The 16,972-nt window shown below is 34.8% G+C and overlaps 1 protein-coding gene across 1 annotated transcript in view; it reads right to left on the reverse strand.

Moving 5' to 3' along the window:
* Nucleotides 1–15,517, reverse strand: part of LOC121388294 (AP-3 complex subunit beta-2-like) — a 35,854-nt gene extending 20,337 nt beyond the window's left edge. Inside the window, exons 1-13 of the mRNA XM_041519580.1 lie at nt 15,365–15,517; nt 12,185–12,260; nt 11,672–11,746; nt 9,940–10,035; nt 8,215–8,375; nt 7,794–7,860; nt 7,068–7,250; nt 5,651–5,824; nt 3,726–3,823; nt 3,216–3,270; nt 2,517–2,588; nt 1,946–2,008; nt 1,000–1,132 (exon numbers count right to left, since the gene is read on the reverse strand). Of these exons, the coding sequence (XP_041375514.1) occupies nt 1,000–1,132; nt 1,946–2,008; nt 2,517–2,588; nt 3,216–3,270; nt 3,726–3,823; nt 5,651–5,824; nt 7,068–7,250; nt 7,794–7,860; nt 8,215–8,375; nt 9,940–10,035; nt 11,672–11,746; nt 12,185–12,260; nt 15,365–15,501 (1,390 nt within the window). The 5' untranslated portion in view covers nt 15,502–15,517. The remainder of the gene's footprint in view (nt 1–999; nt 1,133–1,945; nt 2,009–2,516; nt 2,589–3,215; nt 3,271–3,725; nt 3,824–5,650; nt 5,825–7,067; nt 7,251–7,793; nt 7,861–8,214; nt 8,376–9,939; nt 10,036–11,671; nt 11,747–12,184; nt 12,261–15,364) is intronic.
* Nucleotides 15,518–16,972: the final 1,455 nt, after the last annotated feature.

Below are 16,972 nucleotides of genomic sequence, written 5' to 3' on the forward strand. Positions count from 1 at the left end.
TTTCATTTGATCAAAGTTGTAAATGGCATGACATCAAGTATTAATCAGGTCAAAGTGATAACCTAAGAAAGGGTATGACTAAATAACACAAAATAGTTCTAAGCATTTGACATCAATCATACAATTATGATACTGCACTCTACTTTAAATAATCATATTTAGAAACATATTTATAAAAGGTTTTCTGAAAGTCCCTGATGTAATTTTATTTAAAGATCTCCATTTCTGTTTTCCAGAGTCCATCAGTAGCATTTCACATGTCAGTGGTCTTTCATTTACACCAGAGTAAATATATTGTGTGAAATAAATAAGGGAACATGTGAACTGGAGACTAAATTTAATTCTTTACAAGAGTTGTCATACCTGTATAAAATACAGAGTTGTAATGTGGGATCGAATGTCAATCATGTGGGATTGACTGGCAGTAACACAGTTAATGTCTTGATAATGTGGCTGCAGGTTTTGGATGGTCAATATTTGTTGTTATTATTTATATGTTCCCTTATTTAAACAGTATAACAGCTATGTGTGACATAGAGAATAATACACTAGTAGCCGTAAGATACCATTTATCTCGCAAAAGCGAGTTTGATAAGTTTTTAAACAAGTTGTAAGATAAATGGTATCTAACAGACATGAATATATTATTCTATTTCTTACATATCCTCAAAAACCAGGTTTTAAGCAAATTTTAACATCTTTTTCAACTAAAAGTTATATACAGCCATTGCACTTATAGCTAACTTACATGTCACAGACACATGATTGTCAGGATAACTATACGTCACAGAGTAATATACTTCCACCGTGTTGATTTTCATTGGCTGCATGGCACTAGCGACCTGGTCATTACCTAGGAGCAGCCAGTCGTATGTCTTAAAATTGTTAATACACGTACGTGTGTTAACAACCCATGTGTTATCGAAAATAATGCATGGTCTTCTCACCGATGGGTGTGTAAGAAAATGATTTGTGAGATTACAAGAATACTGTACTCACCATCTCTGTTTGACATGAGATGTACCAAACCGTTCAAGCAGGCGTCAGTGATTTCCGAGATATTACTTGCACATCGCCCAATTGCCTGGATCGTAGCTGCAGCAAACTCTTTATCAGGACTCAAGACATACGTCTAAAAGTAATACAGATAACAATTCAGCACCTTAATAATTATTTGAGAGTACCCGGTATACAGTATGTCATTTCAAACAAAAATTAATGAAAATTAAATAACACAACAATTACAGTCTTAAAGTTGATAGTTAAAAAGTAAAATAAATGAAAAAACAGCTAACATGTACGTGTATGTGGCACTGTATTTTTAAAGGACATCCTATTAAAATCGTTCTGCAGAATTTCAATTCTCAGGGGCCTGCTGTCATATAAACATGTAAACTATTTCCTGACATATTTAAATTACACATTCAATTTAGTCTTTTTTACTGAAACACCAAAACCATTACATTATACTGTGTATGTTCTTGACTAATGCAAGCAACATTCCACATCAATATTGTTTCTTTTTCAAACTGCTCTGTTGTTATTACAATATTTGGAATAATATTAATCAATGAGCACCAAATATTAAAATAGTGTTCATACACTTCGCTATCAACTGAATACCATAACTTTCTATTATTTTTTAAAGGCATTTACAAGACCTTTTCGAGGATTTTTAAAACATTTCTGCAATCCTCAACATAATCTAACAATATTACTATGTTTCTGATGTGAACAATGAATCTCTTTTTGTGTTACTTTAAATTGGGAAAAATATATTATCAACAAATTTTCTTTTTACTGGAAAATGACATTTGAAAATTCCATGAATTTCCAGGATTTCCAGAACTCTGTAATATTCTGAGCTACAACTGCTCAGTTTTTAAAATCATGTCAACTAGTATGTTTTCTAACTAACAGCTCACATTATTGTTGAGACTACTACCTGCAGTTCACGGAGTACTGTTGATATATTCGTTTCTGTAGCAAGGTTTGTCAAAATCTCCAGCTAAAAACAGAGATGGAAAGAAAATTAATAAACCACATAACAATTTTTGTTAAAGACCACCAATATCATAAGGTTTGACATTTATCTTAATGCTAGATAATAAAGAACAAATTTTGAATCATATAAAATTTAATTTCCATTACAATCAATTTGGTCATCTAATACTGAATCCAACAAAAGTTTACAAATTTCATTAAAGTTTTATAACATCTTAGGATTTCACAGATCCACAGCCTGATACTGAAGTTAGATTAAAATGTACATCAAACTTACATATTTTAATCATTGGCCCATAACAGGCTTAAAAGGAAACTTGAGATTGAACACAATGAAAAATGCACAGATCCTGAATACAACTAGTTCCATATATCTCCCTCAATCTCTCTCTCCATCACCCCCTCTCTGTCTCTTTCTCTGTCTTTCTCAATCTCTCTCTCTCTCCCCATTCCCATCATTCCCTTTACTTTCTCTACTTAACAACAGATATGATTAAATACATGTACCGAACCTTGAGGAGTTTGATGTGCAGAGCATCGCTTGATCGCACGTAAAAACTTTTTAAATGTGGCTCAAACATTCCCTGAAAAAAAGAAAAGAGTCAAATTACATCAATTTCAAAGCACAATGCATTTAATTCCAATAATAGTTGAACGAGATTAAATGATACATTACTCTAGCTTTGTATACTCTATCTGAAAACTAATTTCTTCTGTCTGCAAGGAATAATTGTTAAATATCACAATACAAAGAACGTTTATCATTAAGCAATCATTCTTGGACCTGTTGTATTATTTGACTTTTTCCTAGTTGCATATAAACATGGAAATGTTGGTGGGGGTTTTTTTTTTGCATTATCTTTCACTATTTACACAAATTTATTTATTAACAGACTAATTCTTCAACATGCAACAAGTATTTTTTGTTTTTAATGTTAAAAGTAATAAATAGCAGACCTCATCAGTTTAAGGTGAGCCATCACTTCCACTCGCCATCACTCCCCTGAGACCAGTTCAAGGAGAGTGATTTTTAGCTCCACTTAGTATGTGAAGTTATATGGTGCCAATATGATAGTGTCTTAAACGGCTCCCAAAAATCTAAGTATGGGGAGCATTGAATCACTCCTCTCAATGTCTGGTCACGGTGAGGTCTGAAATAGTTTCAGAAAACATTAAACGTAATGATATTTCAAATCAAAATCTATAAATACCTTTCGTCTGATCGTCATGGTTGCAATGTTACTGAGAACCACATACTGTATTTCTCTGAAACAAAGATGTTTCAGAAGATGCATTTTAAATAATTTAAAATATATTATGCATAAACGTTTCTGAGGATAGTCAATCTGTAGGTTGTAAGTTTATTTTTATTTTCACACATGTACAGTTGCATTAAATATATATTTTTACCAAATTGTTTTCTAATGCTAATCAACTGCTTTAAGACCCAACAATTAGGGGGTATTCTTTTAGAAAAAAACATCTTTGAAAACTACTACAATTATAATTATATTTCAACTATACAGTTAGGTCTGTAAAAGGTACAATGGAACAAGGCTGTAAAAGACTTGACAATTTCTTTTATAGACAAACATAAATTAATGCAACTACACCACCATATTCAATGTGGTTTAGATTTGTCAATTAAGTGTAGAATTACTGAATTAGTTACAATATGTTCATAGCAATCATTAAAAATAAAGAAACAAATATGAGCTCACTTGTGGTTTCTAAGGAGACGTATCAGAGACTTGGACACAACACCCACTTCAGCTTTGGGAGCACAGTGATAATACAGTTGGGCAACTGCCATCACAACCTGAAAACAAACATAGTCAGTCTACTCACTGAAATTTAACACTGTAATGCTGAAAAAAGTTTTGTTTTGTTAACAATACCACTAGAGCCCATTGATTTACTAATCATCGGCTATTGGATGACAAACATTGGTAATTTTGACATATAACACTGTTCAATTAATAAAGATAGTCAAACCCGCTTATTTGCATACCCTCGGTGCTGCTCGATTTTGTGCAATTAACCGAGTTAGTCGATTAACCGATGGAGTACCGACTTTCACTTTGTAACAGCCATCCAACTACAAAGTGGCATGGGAGACAGTCTAGCATAATGCGGTACTTCATACCGGAACTATTACAGTTAACACATGTCACATGCAGTTGGATATATATAAATGTAAAAAAATATATCTATCGATGACGTTTTTGTTTTAATCTGTCAGACCAGAAATCATTTTATAAAAACAACCCAACAACGTCCGTCACTGGGCGTCGTTTTCTAAAAACACAAACTTTGTGCATTAAAAAAAAAACACTGACCATCCACTAGTGTAAACAAAGTGTATTAGCCATGTAGTTAATGAGATAAACTTGAAACAACAGAACCATCAAAAAGTTCACGTTTCATCGGTGCACGTGTTTACAAAATGACGTCAGTTTCCGGAATTACCGGGCTGTTGATTGACCAAATAGAATTACGTGAACTTGTATGAATTTGCTGGTATGGTGTTCTTTCCATCCCAAAAGATATGGCAAGCTTTGGTATTATTTGTGATCCCGAAATAATGACTGTGCTATTGTTAAACAATTAAAGTTAAGCTCGGCTATTGAGTCGTTATCAGTTCCAGCAGTCTGCATTGCATGCATGACCGGTCTAACACAACTGACTGACCTTTATGGTGCGGTCCGACTGATTGGTGTCTAACAATATAGCAGAAACTTAGGGACGATCCATATATAACGGTCTTTGGTTTGTTTTTTGATGACCTCCCCCACCAGTCATTTTTTTTCCGCTACATTTTCCGGGAAGCAAGTGATAAATTGTTTCTTTTGCATTTAACAGCTATAGCGTACACTGCATCTAATGAATAAGTGAACAACAACCCTTTCTCAGTCACATTTATTAAAAACATAACCACCTAGGACGATTGATCTGTAATCTTTTAATTACTAACAAGGCTTCTCAACATAACGTAATTGATACAGAACAATGATTGCCCTGAACACGTCAATCGAATAGAGCCTCAATAGTTGAGTGCGCATGCATACAAGCGCACAGGCGGTACTTCTAAAAATAATAGTCGGAGAGTTACATGTTATTGAGATGGCCTCTGATTAACAGCAATATATTGCAAACAAAACATTAGGTGTTAGGTTTATTCAATTTAATTATGTCATTCTTAAATCTTGTAGTCGGGTATTGTGATTCACCAGTAGTAACCTGCACACCATCTCATTTGCATGCCACACGTCGACTCTATAAACACCGATTACAGTCAGCTTACCACGCAGTGAGCTCAAACAAAACAGATTAATCGGTGATTTATTTGAGTTTTTTTGCCAAAGTTTGATAGACTTTCTCAGTGATTTGTGACATTAATTTAGCACAAAAAAAAAATAATCATTATTTATATGTGCAAATAACCGATATATAGCCTGTAGTCTGTGCAATTAACCAGATGTTTTGTAGTGTTATAAGGGTAAATGGTTCCGTGTTGGGTAAAAATAGTCGATTAACCGGATTATGCTATAAACCGATGTGCAAATAAGTGGAGATGACTGTATATACAATTTATATACAGACAGATATTTCATTGGCATATAAGAAACCTGATATATTATCTCACCGCAGCATTACGACTGTTCAGCAGTGGTTTGGCCTGACGTAGTAGCAGTCGATGATCACTGTCCATGATGTAAACTTTCTTCTTCAACTTGCTGCTGGCTTTCTCGTCATCTTCTTCCTCAGATGATTTCTCAGAGTCGTCATAAAACGGCCGATCAGCCTCTTCAGCTTCCTCCTGAAAAATTTAATAACTTTACAGATAGATCACCAAATGGACAAACAATACAGCTATACAGACAAGACACAGACAGAGACACACAAATAGAAAGGAAGACAGAAAGACAGACACAGACAGATAGTCAGATTGACAGACAGACATACCCACAAGAAGACACTTATAACATACACTATTTTCAATGAATGATAATACATAAATCATGTAATGGAATATTCAAGTGTATGGCATATCATGCACAATGGGTTTATTGCACTTTGTCAGTGTTTTTTATTTTTTTATTTTACAACATTTATACATGTGACAAAAAGTTTTGATTATCCAAAATATGCATTCTCAAGACCTTGTCGTGACAAGAATTGAGGTGATTAATTGCTTCCCTAACTAAGATTGTGGGACGCCATTTAAAATATATTCATACTATATTAATTGAAAAGCTAAGGGGAGCTATAAATTACTCTGACTGAACTAGTCTCAGGGCGAGACACCACAGCATCGTAAAAGTCTAAAATTAACGAGCTACTATCGATTCACTAATATCAAAACCTATATTAGCTCGGCCATTTACCTTTCGACCGACCGTTCAAAATTGCGCCAAATTCCCTCAATCAAAATTGCGCACCCTTTTCTCTTTGGCATTTAACTGCTCCATTCAAATTCCATAGCACCACCACCACCCCCACCCACCTGCTACCGATTTGATCGGGCTGCTGGTGCTCCCTTGCACCTGCCAGTGCAGGCAGTCCCTCCTCTCCCCTCCCCCCACCTTTCCTGTCATGGACAGAGGAGCCGGCCAAGGCCGGCTCTTGTGCCCACGACAGGTGTGTGCTACAACAGCTTGTTCTGAATGTGCACGTAAAACCCTATGACACGACATGACATAGTCTCAGGGGAATGATGGGGAGTCAGTGTTAATCACTCTTAAACAGCGAATCTGGACTACATGACAACATATTATTCAGTTAAAGTTAAGAGTTTGTTTTGTTTATCAACACCACTAAAGCACATTCATTTAATAATCATCGGCTATTGGATACTTTTTTATATACTAGTTGTGGTGCCCTGGCTGGAACAAGAAATAGCCCAATGGACCCACAGATGGTGATCGATCCTAGACCAACCACGCATCAAGTGAGTGCTTTACCACTGGACTACACACACACCCCCACATATTACACAGAAAATGCTACATAACACAGACATCACAAGAATAAGATGTTCACTAAACCCTGCACTGACTCACTTCTAAGTTTGGGTTGACGAACTGCGTGCGACAGTAGCGTGTCAGCATGTTGATGATGACCACCTGTCCCCATTCCTCCACGTCCACCAACAGGTTCACCAGTTTGCGATAGTTCTTGTGGATCAGGTCGATCCTCTCAGGACAAACCTCCTCAAATGCCTGAATTGCACTCCCAGCCACAAGCTGAAAAAAACAACATTAGTTATTACTGTGGATTACATTTTTAAATATTGTATTCAATATATTGTTCTTCATATATGCCTGAATTACACTCCCAACTATAAGCTGAAAGATACCAAAATGGATAACATTTTTTAAATATTCTATTCAATTTTATAAATTATTCAATATATTTATTAATAATTACAAATATTTTACTTCAAATGTTTGAACTGCACTTTTAGCCACAAGCTGAAAAACTCTGATTAACATCAATTAAATTGTTAAAAATATGGGTGGCTACCACTGACAGAACTGAAAAAAAAGGGGAATATTTTGGATAAAATTGTTGAACATATCTTATTACATTGTATCATTATTTTCCCTGAATTGGACAAAGGAAATTATTTATGTTTCAAACAGATAATTTTTTATGTAGGCATATTATATTTTTGTTCACAAACCCCAATGAGTTCAAACATTATTGTTCAAATTAAACAGACATTAATGAATACAAATTAATTCATCTCAAAGAAGACATGGTTCCTATTATGAAATTGACATTACCGTTGTTTTGTCAGTCAAGAGTCTTTCAATAACTTCCATCAACTGATCTTTAGTTTCTGGATCTAGACTGTAAAAGAAATTTAACAATAATCTTTTATTAATGTCAGTTTATTGTGAATATTAGGAAGCGGGACGTCGCCCAGCGGGGATGTGCTCACTTGATGCACAGTCGGTTTAGGATCAATCCCCATCGGTGGGCCCATTGGATTATTTCTTATTCCAGCCAGTGCACCACAAGTGGTATATCAAAGACTGTGGGATGGTGTATATAAAAAATCCATTGTCATTAATAATGGTCTAAGATGAATAAATCAACATGCTCATGTGGTGTCATTAAACAAAGCCAACGTTTTGTGAAAATTATGCTATATATGAAACAGTGAAATCAGATTTTTTTTAAAGTTTAAAAATCACATCCCACCTGTACAGTTTAGGAATGCCGTGCGCCGCTGTTTTCCTCACATATGGCGACATGTCCATGACGGCCTCCTTGATAGCTAACATCATGATGGGCGCGATCACCGTCACGCGGACACTCGACAACACTCGCAGAGCACTCGCGCGGATCAGCTGATTCGGGTCCTGCAAAAAAACAAGTCAAATGTGTATTCAGGCTCACATTTAAAGTCTATACTGTGAGAACCACTGGTCAGTAAAGGCTATAGCCAATATATATATATATATATATTTATTTATTTTGTAATGATTGACAAAACACTACAGAGCACTAGGAACAGCTTATGAAAACATGAATTTTGCAGAATTAAATGTTTAGCCTACCATAAATCTTTTTGATACACTGTGATGAACATCCATACATGTACGTACAACTATAAACTAAGCTTCAATGTTTTAGGACTTATAGTTTGTAAAAAATGGATCTAAATTTGAAACTTTAATGCAAACATTGATGCCGTTACCATCATTGGAAACACATTACCTCGCCTATTTATTTCGTAAAAGTGAGACAAAATCTGCATTTTGATGTGACGAAAGGTACATGATCCACTAACACAGTTTAAGTAACAGCTGTAGACTCCATTTAAAAGTGTTCTCGAGATGGCCAGGGCTCGTGCTTAATCATTTGTTATCTGTGGCAATTTTAAAATGTTTCTGCCAGAGGCAAAATGCTCAACTGAAGGAATTTTGAGCCTGTCTATACCAATTCTTTAGCAACAAATAAACATAACAAAAATTATTCCTTTAACAGCAACAGCATTAGAAGAAGTAAATATCTTATTTCCCAATTCACACGTTGTGAATAGCGTTCGTTTGGCAAATAACCTGTGAACACAATTTGTGAACTGGGGTAGGATTTTCTGTCTTAATCTTCACAACTTATGAAATAAATGGCGGAATAAACACAAATCATTTATGTAATTACGAGTTGGGAGTGTGTGAGATTGGAGTGCTAATTGTCTATAACTCACCTGAACACTCTCCACTTGATGAAGTAGTGTTCACAATTTAGAACTGGTGAATTCATGATGTTCACGAGCACCAAACGAATTCAGCATTACATGCACATACCTCTGGTTTATATCAGCTACATGTGTATATCAGGAGATTTAATCCATTTTGATACAACCACTGGGCATGTAAACTTGCACAGAACATCAAATAAGCAATTTATGTGGTTAGTTCTGTTTTCTCTCCAGCTTCATTTGACATACTTTTGACCATCCTCTGTGGTGTCATGGTTAGGCCATTGGTCAACAGGCTGGTAGGTACTGGGGTCGGTTCCCAGTTGAGGCATGGGATTTTAATCCAGATAATGACTCTAAACCCTGAGTGAGTGCTCCGCAAGGCTCAATGGGTAAACCACTTGCACCGACCAGTGATCCATAACTGGTTCAACAAAGGCCATGGTTTGTGCTATCCTGCCTGTGGGAAGCGCAAATAAAAGATCCCTTGCTGTTAAAGGGAAAGAGTAGCCCATGCAGTGGCGACAGCGGGTTTCCTCTCAAAATCTGTGTGGTCCTTAACCATATGTCTGACACCATATAACCGGAAATAAAATGTGTTGGGTGCGTCGTTAAATAAAACATTTCTTTCTATGACATATTTTGTATAAACAGTTATGCTGGGTCTTTTGTAGTATTACATACAAAAAAGAAAACAGAATGTTTTCACTGCATAATCTCACCTTTAGAGCACGCTGAAATGTACTGATGGACAACAATGCAAGATCTTGCTGTTCTTCTGCATATCGGGTTAGGTAGACGTAAACTAATTTCTTAATCTGAAACAGTCCAACATCAAAAATCAATTGATATATCCACACTAGTCAAAGCAAAACCTAGCTTAAAATAATTGTGTTTGTAGTAACAAACAAAATCAAGACACTGAAATAGTGTCTTCTCCAGTTTAAGAAAAAGGATCTTTTGCTATTTTTGGAGTGGGCACTATATCATTGCACCCACACCCACACACACACACACACCGCTTGCTAGTTATTGCTCTGCTATTCAGTAATAAAATTGTCACCAAGATAATCACAAATGCACATTTTTAATACACATTATTAAAACAAGCATTATATTTCATCTTGAAGACAAAGAAAATGCTTTATACTTACAAATGGCACACAATGTTTATAACATAATCACAAATGCACATTTTTAATACACATTATTAAAACAAGCATTATATTTCATCTTGAAGACAAAGAAAATGCTTTATACTTAGAAATGGCACACAATGTTTATAACATAATCACAAATGCACATTTTTAATACACATTATTAAAACAAGCATTATATTTCATCTTGAAGACAAAGAAAATGCTTTATACTTAGAAATGGCACACAATGTTTATAACATAATCACAAATGCACATTTTTAATACACATTATTAAAACAAGCATTATATTTCATCTTGAAGACAAAGAAAATGCTTTATACTTAGAAATGGCACACAATGTTTATAACATAATCACAAATGCACATTTTTAATACACATTATTAAAACAAGCATTATATTTCATCTTGAAGACAAAGAAAATGCTTTATACTTAGAAATGGCACACAATGTTTATAACATAATCACAAATGCACATTTTTAATACACATTATTAAAACAAGCATTATATTTCATCTTGAAGACAAAGAAAATGCTTTATACTTAGAAATGGCACACAATGTTTATAACATAATCACAAATGCACATTTTTAATACACATTATTAAAACAAGCATTATATTTCATCTTGAAGACAAAGAAAATGCTTTATACTTAGAAATGGCACACAATGTTTATAACATAATCACAAATGCACATTTTTAATACACATTATTAAAACAAGCATTATATTTCATCTTGAAGACAAAGAAAATGCTTTATACTTACAAATGGCACACAATGTTTATAACATAATCACAAATGCACATTTTTAATACACATTATTAAAACAAGCATTATATTTCATCTTGAAGACAAAGAAAATGCTTTATACTTACAAATGGCACACAATGTTTATAACATAATCACAAATGCACATTTTTAATACACATTATTAAAACAAGCATTATATTTCATCTTGAAGACAAAGAAAATGCTTTATACTTAGAAATGGCACACAATGTTTATAACATAATCACAAATGCACATTTTTAATACACATTATTAAAACAAGCATTATATTTCATCTTGAAGACAAAGAAAATGCTTTATACTTAGAAATGGCACACAATGTTTATAACATAAAGTGATGGAAGTGTTTATGTATTTTGTAACTTTATAATATTATTGTAAAGTAAACAAAACAAGTATCTTTAAAATGTACTGATCAGTAGATTACTGAAGTAATCAGTGATTAGGATAGAAAAATCTCTCTTTTCTACACATAAGTTAAAAAAAAATTTATTTAGTTTGTTTACCTCCAAATTCTTGGACACAACATTTTTCACGACAGCGGGAAACAGGTCTGATGCATCTTTTCCTTTTGCCACCATCTACAGACAATAAGAAAAGGAATATTTGAAGAGTTCAGGCGCAAAACGCAATATAAACCATTTTCTTTCTTGTTTTAGTTAAAGCCATTATTGTAGGCCTGCTGATTTGCTGCAAAATGTCATTGATCCTTATGAAATTGTATTGGGTAAATCCAGGGTTTTTTTATCAAAACGTGATATACGCCAATTAAAAAACCCATTTTTATTGAAAATGAAAAATTGATATATCACGTTTTGCGCCTGAACTCTTCATTTGTTTAACAACACCTCAGTATTTCTTTAGATATTTACATTATGATGTCTTACAGTTATTGCAACACCCTGCCATCAATCTGGCTACCACTACTGAAAATGTGCAATAGATATTGTATACGAACACCCCAAAACATCAACACACATATGTAATAACAAGTATATTACACTACAGCATTAACCTACCCCGACAATCCTCTTCATGGCCTCCAGTTTCAGATTGTCCTTGTTGCTATCCAACATGGTCTTCAGATCCTCATGTCTGCATAGAAACAAAATTATTATTTACTTTAAATGAACTTTTTACATTTGCATGTAATTATACTAGACTAAACAGCTGCAATGAATACACAAAGTCAGGGTTTTTGCTTTCTGGTTGGTTTTGTTTTAGGGTTTTTGTTGGGTTTTTTTTTTTGGGGGGGGGGTTTGGGGGGGGAGATTCATTTTTCAAATAGTTGATTGAAGTGTGGTCAAAAAAACAATTGTTGACATAGCAACATATTAATATCTCCACTGGGTTCCAGCCAGTGCACCACAACTGGCATATCAAAGGCTGTGATATGTGCTATCCTGTCTGTGGTTCGGTGCAAAAAAAAAATCCACTGCTACTAATGGAAAAATATAGCAGGTTTCCTAAGACTATATATCAGAATTACCAAATGTTTGACATCCAATTTATAAATCAATGTGCTCTAGTGGTGTCATTAAACAAAACAAACTTTAACTTTATATGTAGGCCCTACCAAATTACTAGCAAAATTATGCAAAATGTAAATAAATCTCATTTGTAGGTCATTCACAGCAAAGTTCTTTTCAGTAATTTCTGATGGGGGCCTGTTTGCATGTACATTTACATCTAGTACAAACCAAGGTGGTTTGGTGGAGTTAGAATACTTAGGTTTTATGAAAATATATAGTCAGTATTTCTGCCAGAAAGAAATTTTGGGGTATGGTGCTAGATGGAATTAAATGCAACCACAGTCAACAGGGGGTATGGAGGCCCTCTCACAGAAAGAAAAGGGTTAAGTTTTGGGTTAGGGTTAAGAAAATCATACAGTAATGATAAAAGTAATAATTAATTTTGTCAAAAGGCATGGCTTCTAGAATTTTTGTAAAATCCACTAGCCATGGGATCAGTGATTGAAAACATTTACTAGCCACAATTAAAAATTCACTAGCCCTACTTCACTTAATACAATTATAGTAATTAATTGGATATGTTACCTAAAGATGGAGATGGATATTAAAAACACTAAGATTGGGGGGTGGGGGTGGATGCAGGATATTCATATTTACAAAAGAAACTTCAATGCAGCATTTAACAACTGTTTTCACTAGCCGTTGGGCATGGCAATAGTAGTTATTTACTAGCCCAACACTGAATATCACTAGCCATGGGAGTGGAGCTACCATAAACTAGAAGCCCTGCAAAAGGTTAACTTTAAAAAAAACAATTGGCAAAACAATTTGGGTATATGGCGCAATATCCATTTTACCCTCTGGCAGAAACCCTGATAGTTCTCTTTATTGTTCTGAAAATTATTCTTACAAATTTCAATTATTTTATGATTTTATTTTGAAAAGAAGAATTTGTGGTAAAAATTACTGCACAGAGTGTAGATCCTATATTACCATAATAAGCACAAAATAGACTTCCAATGAAACTATCGAAAATGTATGACGTTTGTCAAAATATAGCATAAACACCTGTACGACTTAGCATCTTGTTTTTTTGTTTTTTTTAAGAAAACATATGTTTATGGGATTTTATCACTGTTTTTCATAATAAACTAATGTGACTTGAGGTAAGTAAAGTATTATTGTATTTACAAAGCAGGGGTGCAGAAATGGAAAATATTTAACTAGCCCGACGGACCAGAACCAACTAACATTTACTAGCCTGCCAGAATGTCTACTAGTCCGCCAGCCTATAGAACAATATATTAATTATTATTTTTTAACAATATCTTTATAACAGTATGTCCCCGAACCCCCCCACCCAGCATTTTCGCCCACTTCAGGGGCTCAATTTATGTCCAACTATTTTACTAAATTAACCCTCTGAACAAAAAACACACACATATTAGTCAAAATGAGGTCTTTCACATTAATTTTCTTTCATATAGAGTTACAAAATTCAAGTGACATCTCGCAAGTCTTTAACAGAAAAATCTATTCAAAACACATTGGTAACATATTTTCAACATAAACAAATCATTTGTAGGAACTATTAATCTTTGATCGGCTCCGTTTCCTAGGAATTAGGCTAAATCAAAACGGAACCATTTTTGTTTGCTGTTATTTATTTATTTTATTTTTGTGAGTTTATTTTTGTGTGCGTTTGTTTTTGTAGGTTTGTTGTTGTTTTTAGCTATAACGGCATTTCATTGTATCAATTTGCAAAAACAGTGTTGGGGATGTTAAAAACGGAAAATGTTTGTTCCGAACATCTATTATTAAATGTTGAATAATGTAAACAACAAATGTTTGTAACTTTGTAATGCCGGTTTAGCCATATATTTAATTTTTTGCTTCCTTTTAAGCCATAGATTTTAGTGCCGTTTGAGCCAAAACTAGCTTCTACTTTGTTCAATTTGGTTCGGTTTTCATTTGAGGCCGTTTTGGCACGGTTCCGTTTTTGTTATAACCTGTTTAAGGAATATTGCACTTGTGCAGTTCGGAACTCCGAAGTGGCCTATTGGCAATCCGGTACATGTATCATTGTGTATTCCCTCATAATTCTGAACCGTTTGTTTGAGTGGTGTGGAATTCTGGCATGGCTGATGTGGAGTCGCGGATTCAATGCAAAAAATAAAATAATAATAATAAAATAAATAAATAAAATTTGGTCACAAAAACCCCCAGATCGCCTGCCAGACTGGTAGTTGTAAGTTTTAACTCGTCCGTCAGAATTTTTACTTGCATTTGACGAGTGGGTGAATACTTTCTGCACCCCTGCAAAGTTTTGTTTATATTATATTTTAATTTTTGCTTGTCGTATCGAAAATAAATGATGCCTGGATATCTTGCCAATTTCAGCTTTAAATTGCATAATGGTGTCAAATGATTTGATGATTTGGTGGATAACACTAACAGTTTAAACCGGGCTGTATTTACATATCAAATTGGGAATTTTCAGTGCCACTTGTTTTCATGAAGGGGTCTACATTGTGTATGTTCTCCCTGGATCATCCCTGATACCTGCAATTATGGACCAGTTTTTAACGCCAGTCGATGTCGGTCGGTGACACTGTCACTGTCACTGTCACAAACTGTGACAGCCTGACTCAGTGACTGTGACTGAAACTGACAGAACTGAGATTGAGAACAGATGGCAGGATGCCGTCTGCACCACAAGGAACGAACCTCTTAAAATCTGTTGTGAAAAAACCACTACTGGCAGGATCGTTGGCCAGTTCCGCATCTCCACTGCCTGTGGAAGATGGTGGTTTGTCATTGGCATAACTAGACGACAACTGTAGGCCGTTCCCTGACAGTGACATTATGATGATTATCGAAGTTCGGTGATAAAACGGAAGTAAGATAAATGAGAAAACCGGAAATCATGTGGCAAAGATTTGTATAATTTCGAATATTTAATAAAAACGAACGCGAAAGACGACATTCCAAATAAATTAAATACCATAATACAAAATTACATGCGAAATTATTAATTATGATTTACATTTAAGATTTTTTTTTTAAAGTTTGTTTTGTTTAACGACACCACTAGAGCAAATTAATGTATTAATCATCGGTTATTGGATGTCAAACATTTTGTAATTCTAACATGTAGTCTTAGAGGAAATCCGTAACATTTTTCTCATGAGCAAAACGTTTCTTGAAACTCGATCGCTACATTTTTTCCGTTAGTAGCAAGGGATCTTTTATATGCACCATCCCACAGACAGGATAGCACATACCACGACCTTTAATATACCAGTCGTGGTACACTGGCTGGAACGAACAATAGCCCAATGGGGCCCATCGACGGGGATATATCTATAGGAATGGAAAGAAAACAAAAAGTCTGTTTTATTTAACGACGCCGCTAGAGCACATTGATTTTTATCTTATCATCGGCTATTGGACGTCAAACATATGGTCATTCTGACACTGTTTTTTAAAGGAAACCCGCTGTCGCCACAAGGCTACTCTTTTACGACAGGCAGCAAGGGATCTTTTATTTGCGCTTCCCACAGGCAGGATAGCACAAACCATGGCCTTTGTTGAACCAGTTATGGATCACTGGTCGATGCAAATGGTTTACACCTACCCATTGAGCCTTGCGGAGCACTCACTCAGGAATCCCATGCCTCGACTGGGATCCAAACCCAGTACCTACCAGCCTGTAGCCCGATGGCCTAACCACGACGCTACCGAGACCGGTCTATAGGAATGGAGTGATTATAGTTAAAATAATTTATATTAAAATGGGGGTAGATATTACTTGTACACTGTACACAATCCCCTTACTAAATATAACCCTGATCAGGTGCGGCACAGTGTAAAAAATAGTGGTACGGCTCGTGCATGGTTGCCAGACTCGCCTTTCAAATTACTTGTAAGAACATTTTCACAGATCTATACAATAAATATAACCCACACGCACGCACGCACGCACGCACACACACACACACACACACACACACACACACACACACAAAAGTGGTACGTCCATGCCGCACCTCTTTGAAAGGTGGTACGATCATGGCCGTACCGGTCGTACTGTCTGCGCCGCCCCTGTTGATATGTATATGTATATGTATATATATATATATATATATATATATATATATATATATATATATATATATATATATATATATATATATATATATATATATATATATATAACTTTATATTTTTGTTTTGAGATATTTCATTGATAAAAAAAGAATCAAAAGGATTGCACAACAGGTAGAGCCTATATAAGTGCTCTCCTAAACAAGATGGACATCAGACAATATTCAT

This window comes from Gigantopelta aegis, chromosome 2, assembly GCF_016097555.1.
Source record: "Gigantopelta aegis isolate Gae_Host chromosome 2, Gae_host_genome, whole genome shotgun sequence".
In the NCBI taxonomy this organism is placed as follows: Eukaryota; Metazoa; Mollusca; class Gastropoda; order Neomphalida; family Peltospiridae; genus Gigantopelta; species Gigantopelta aegis.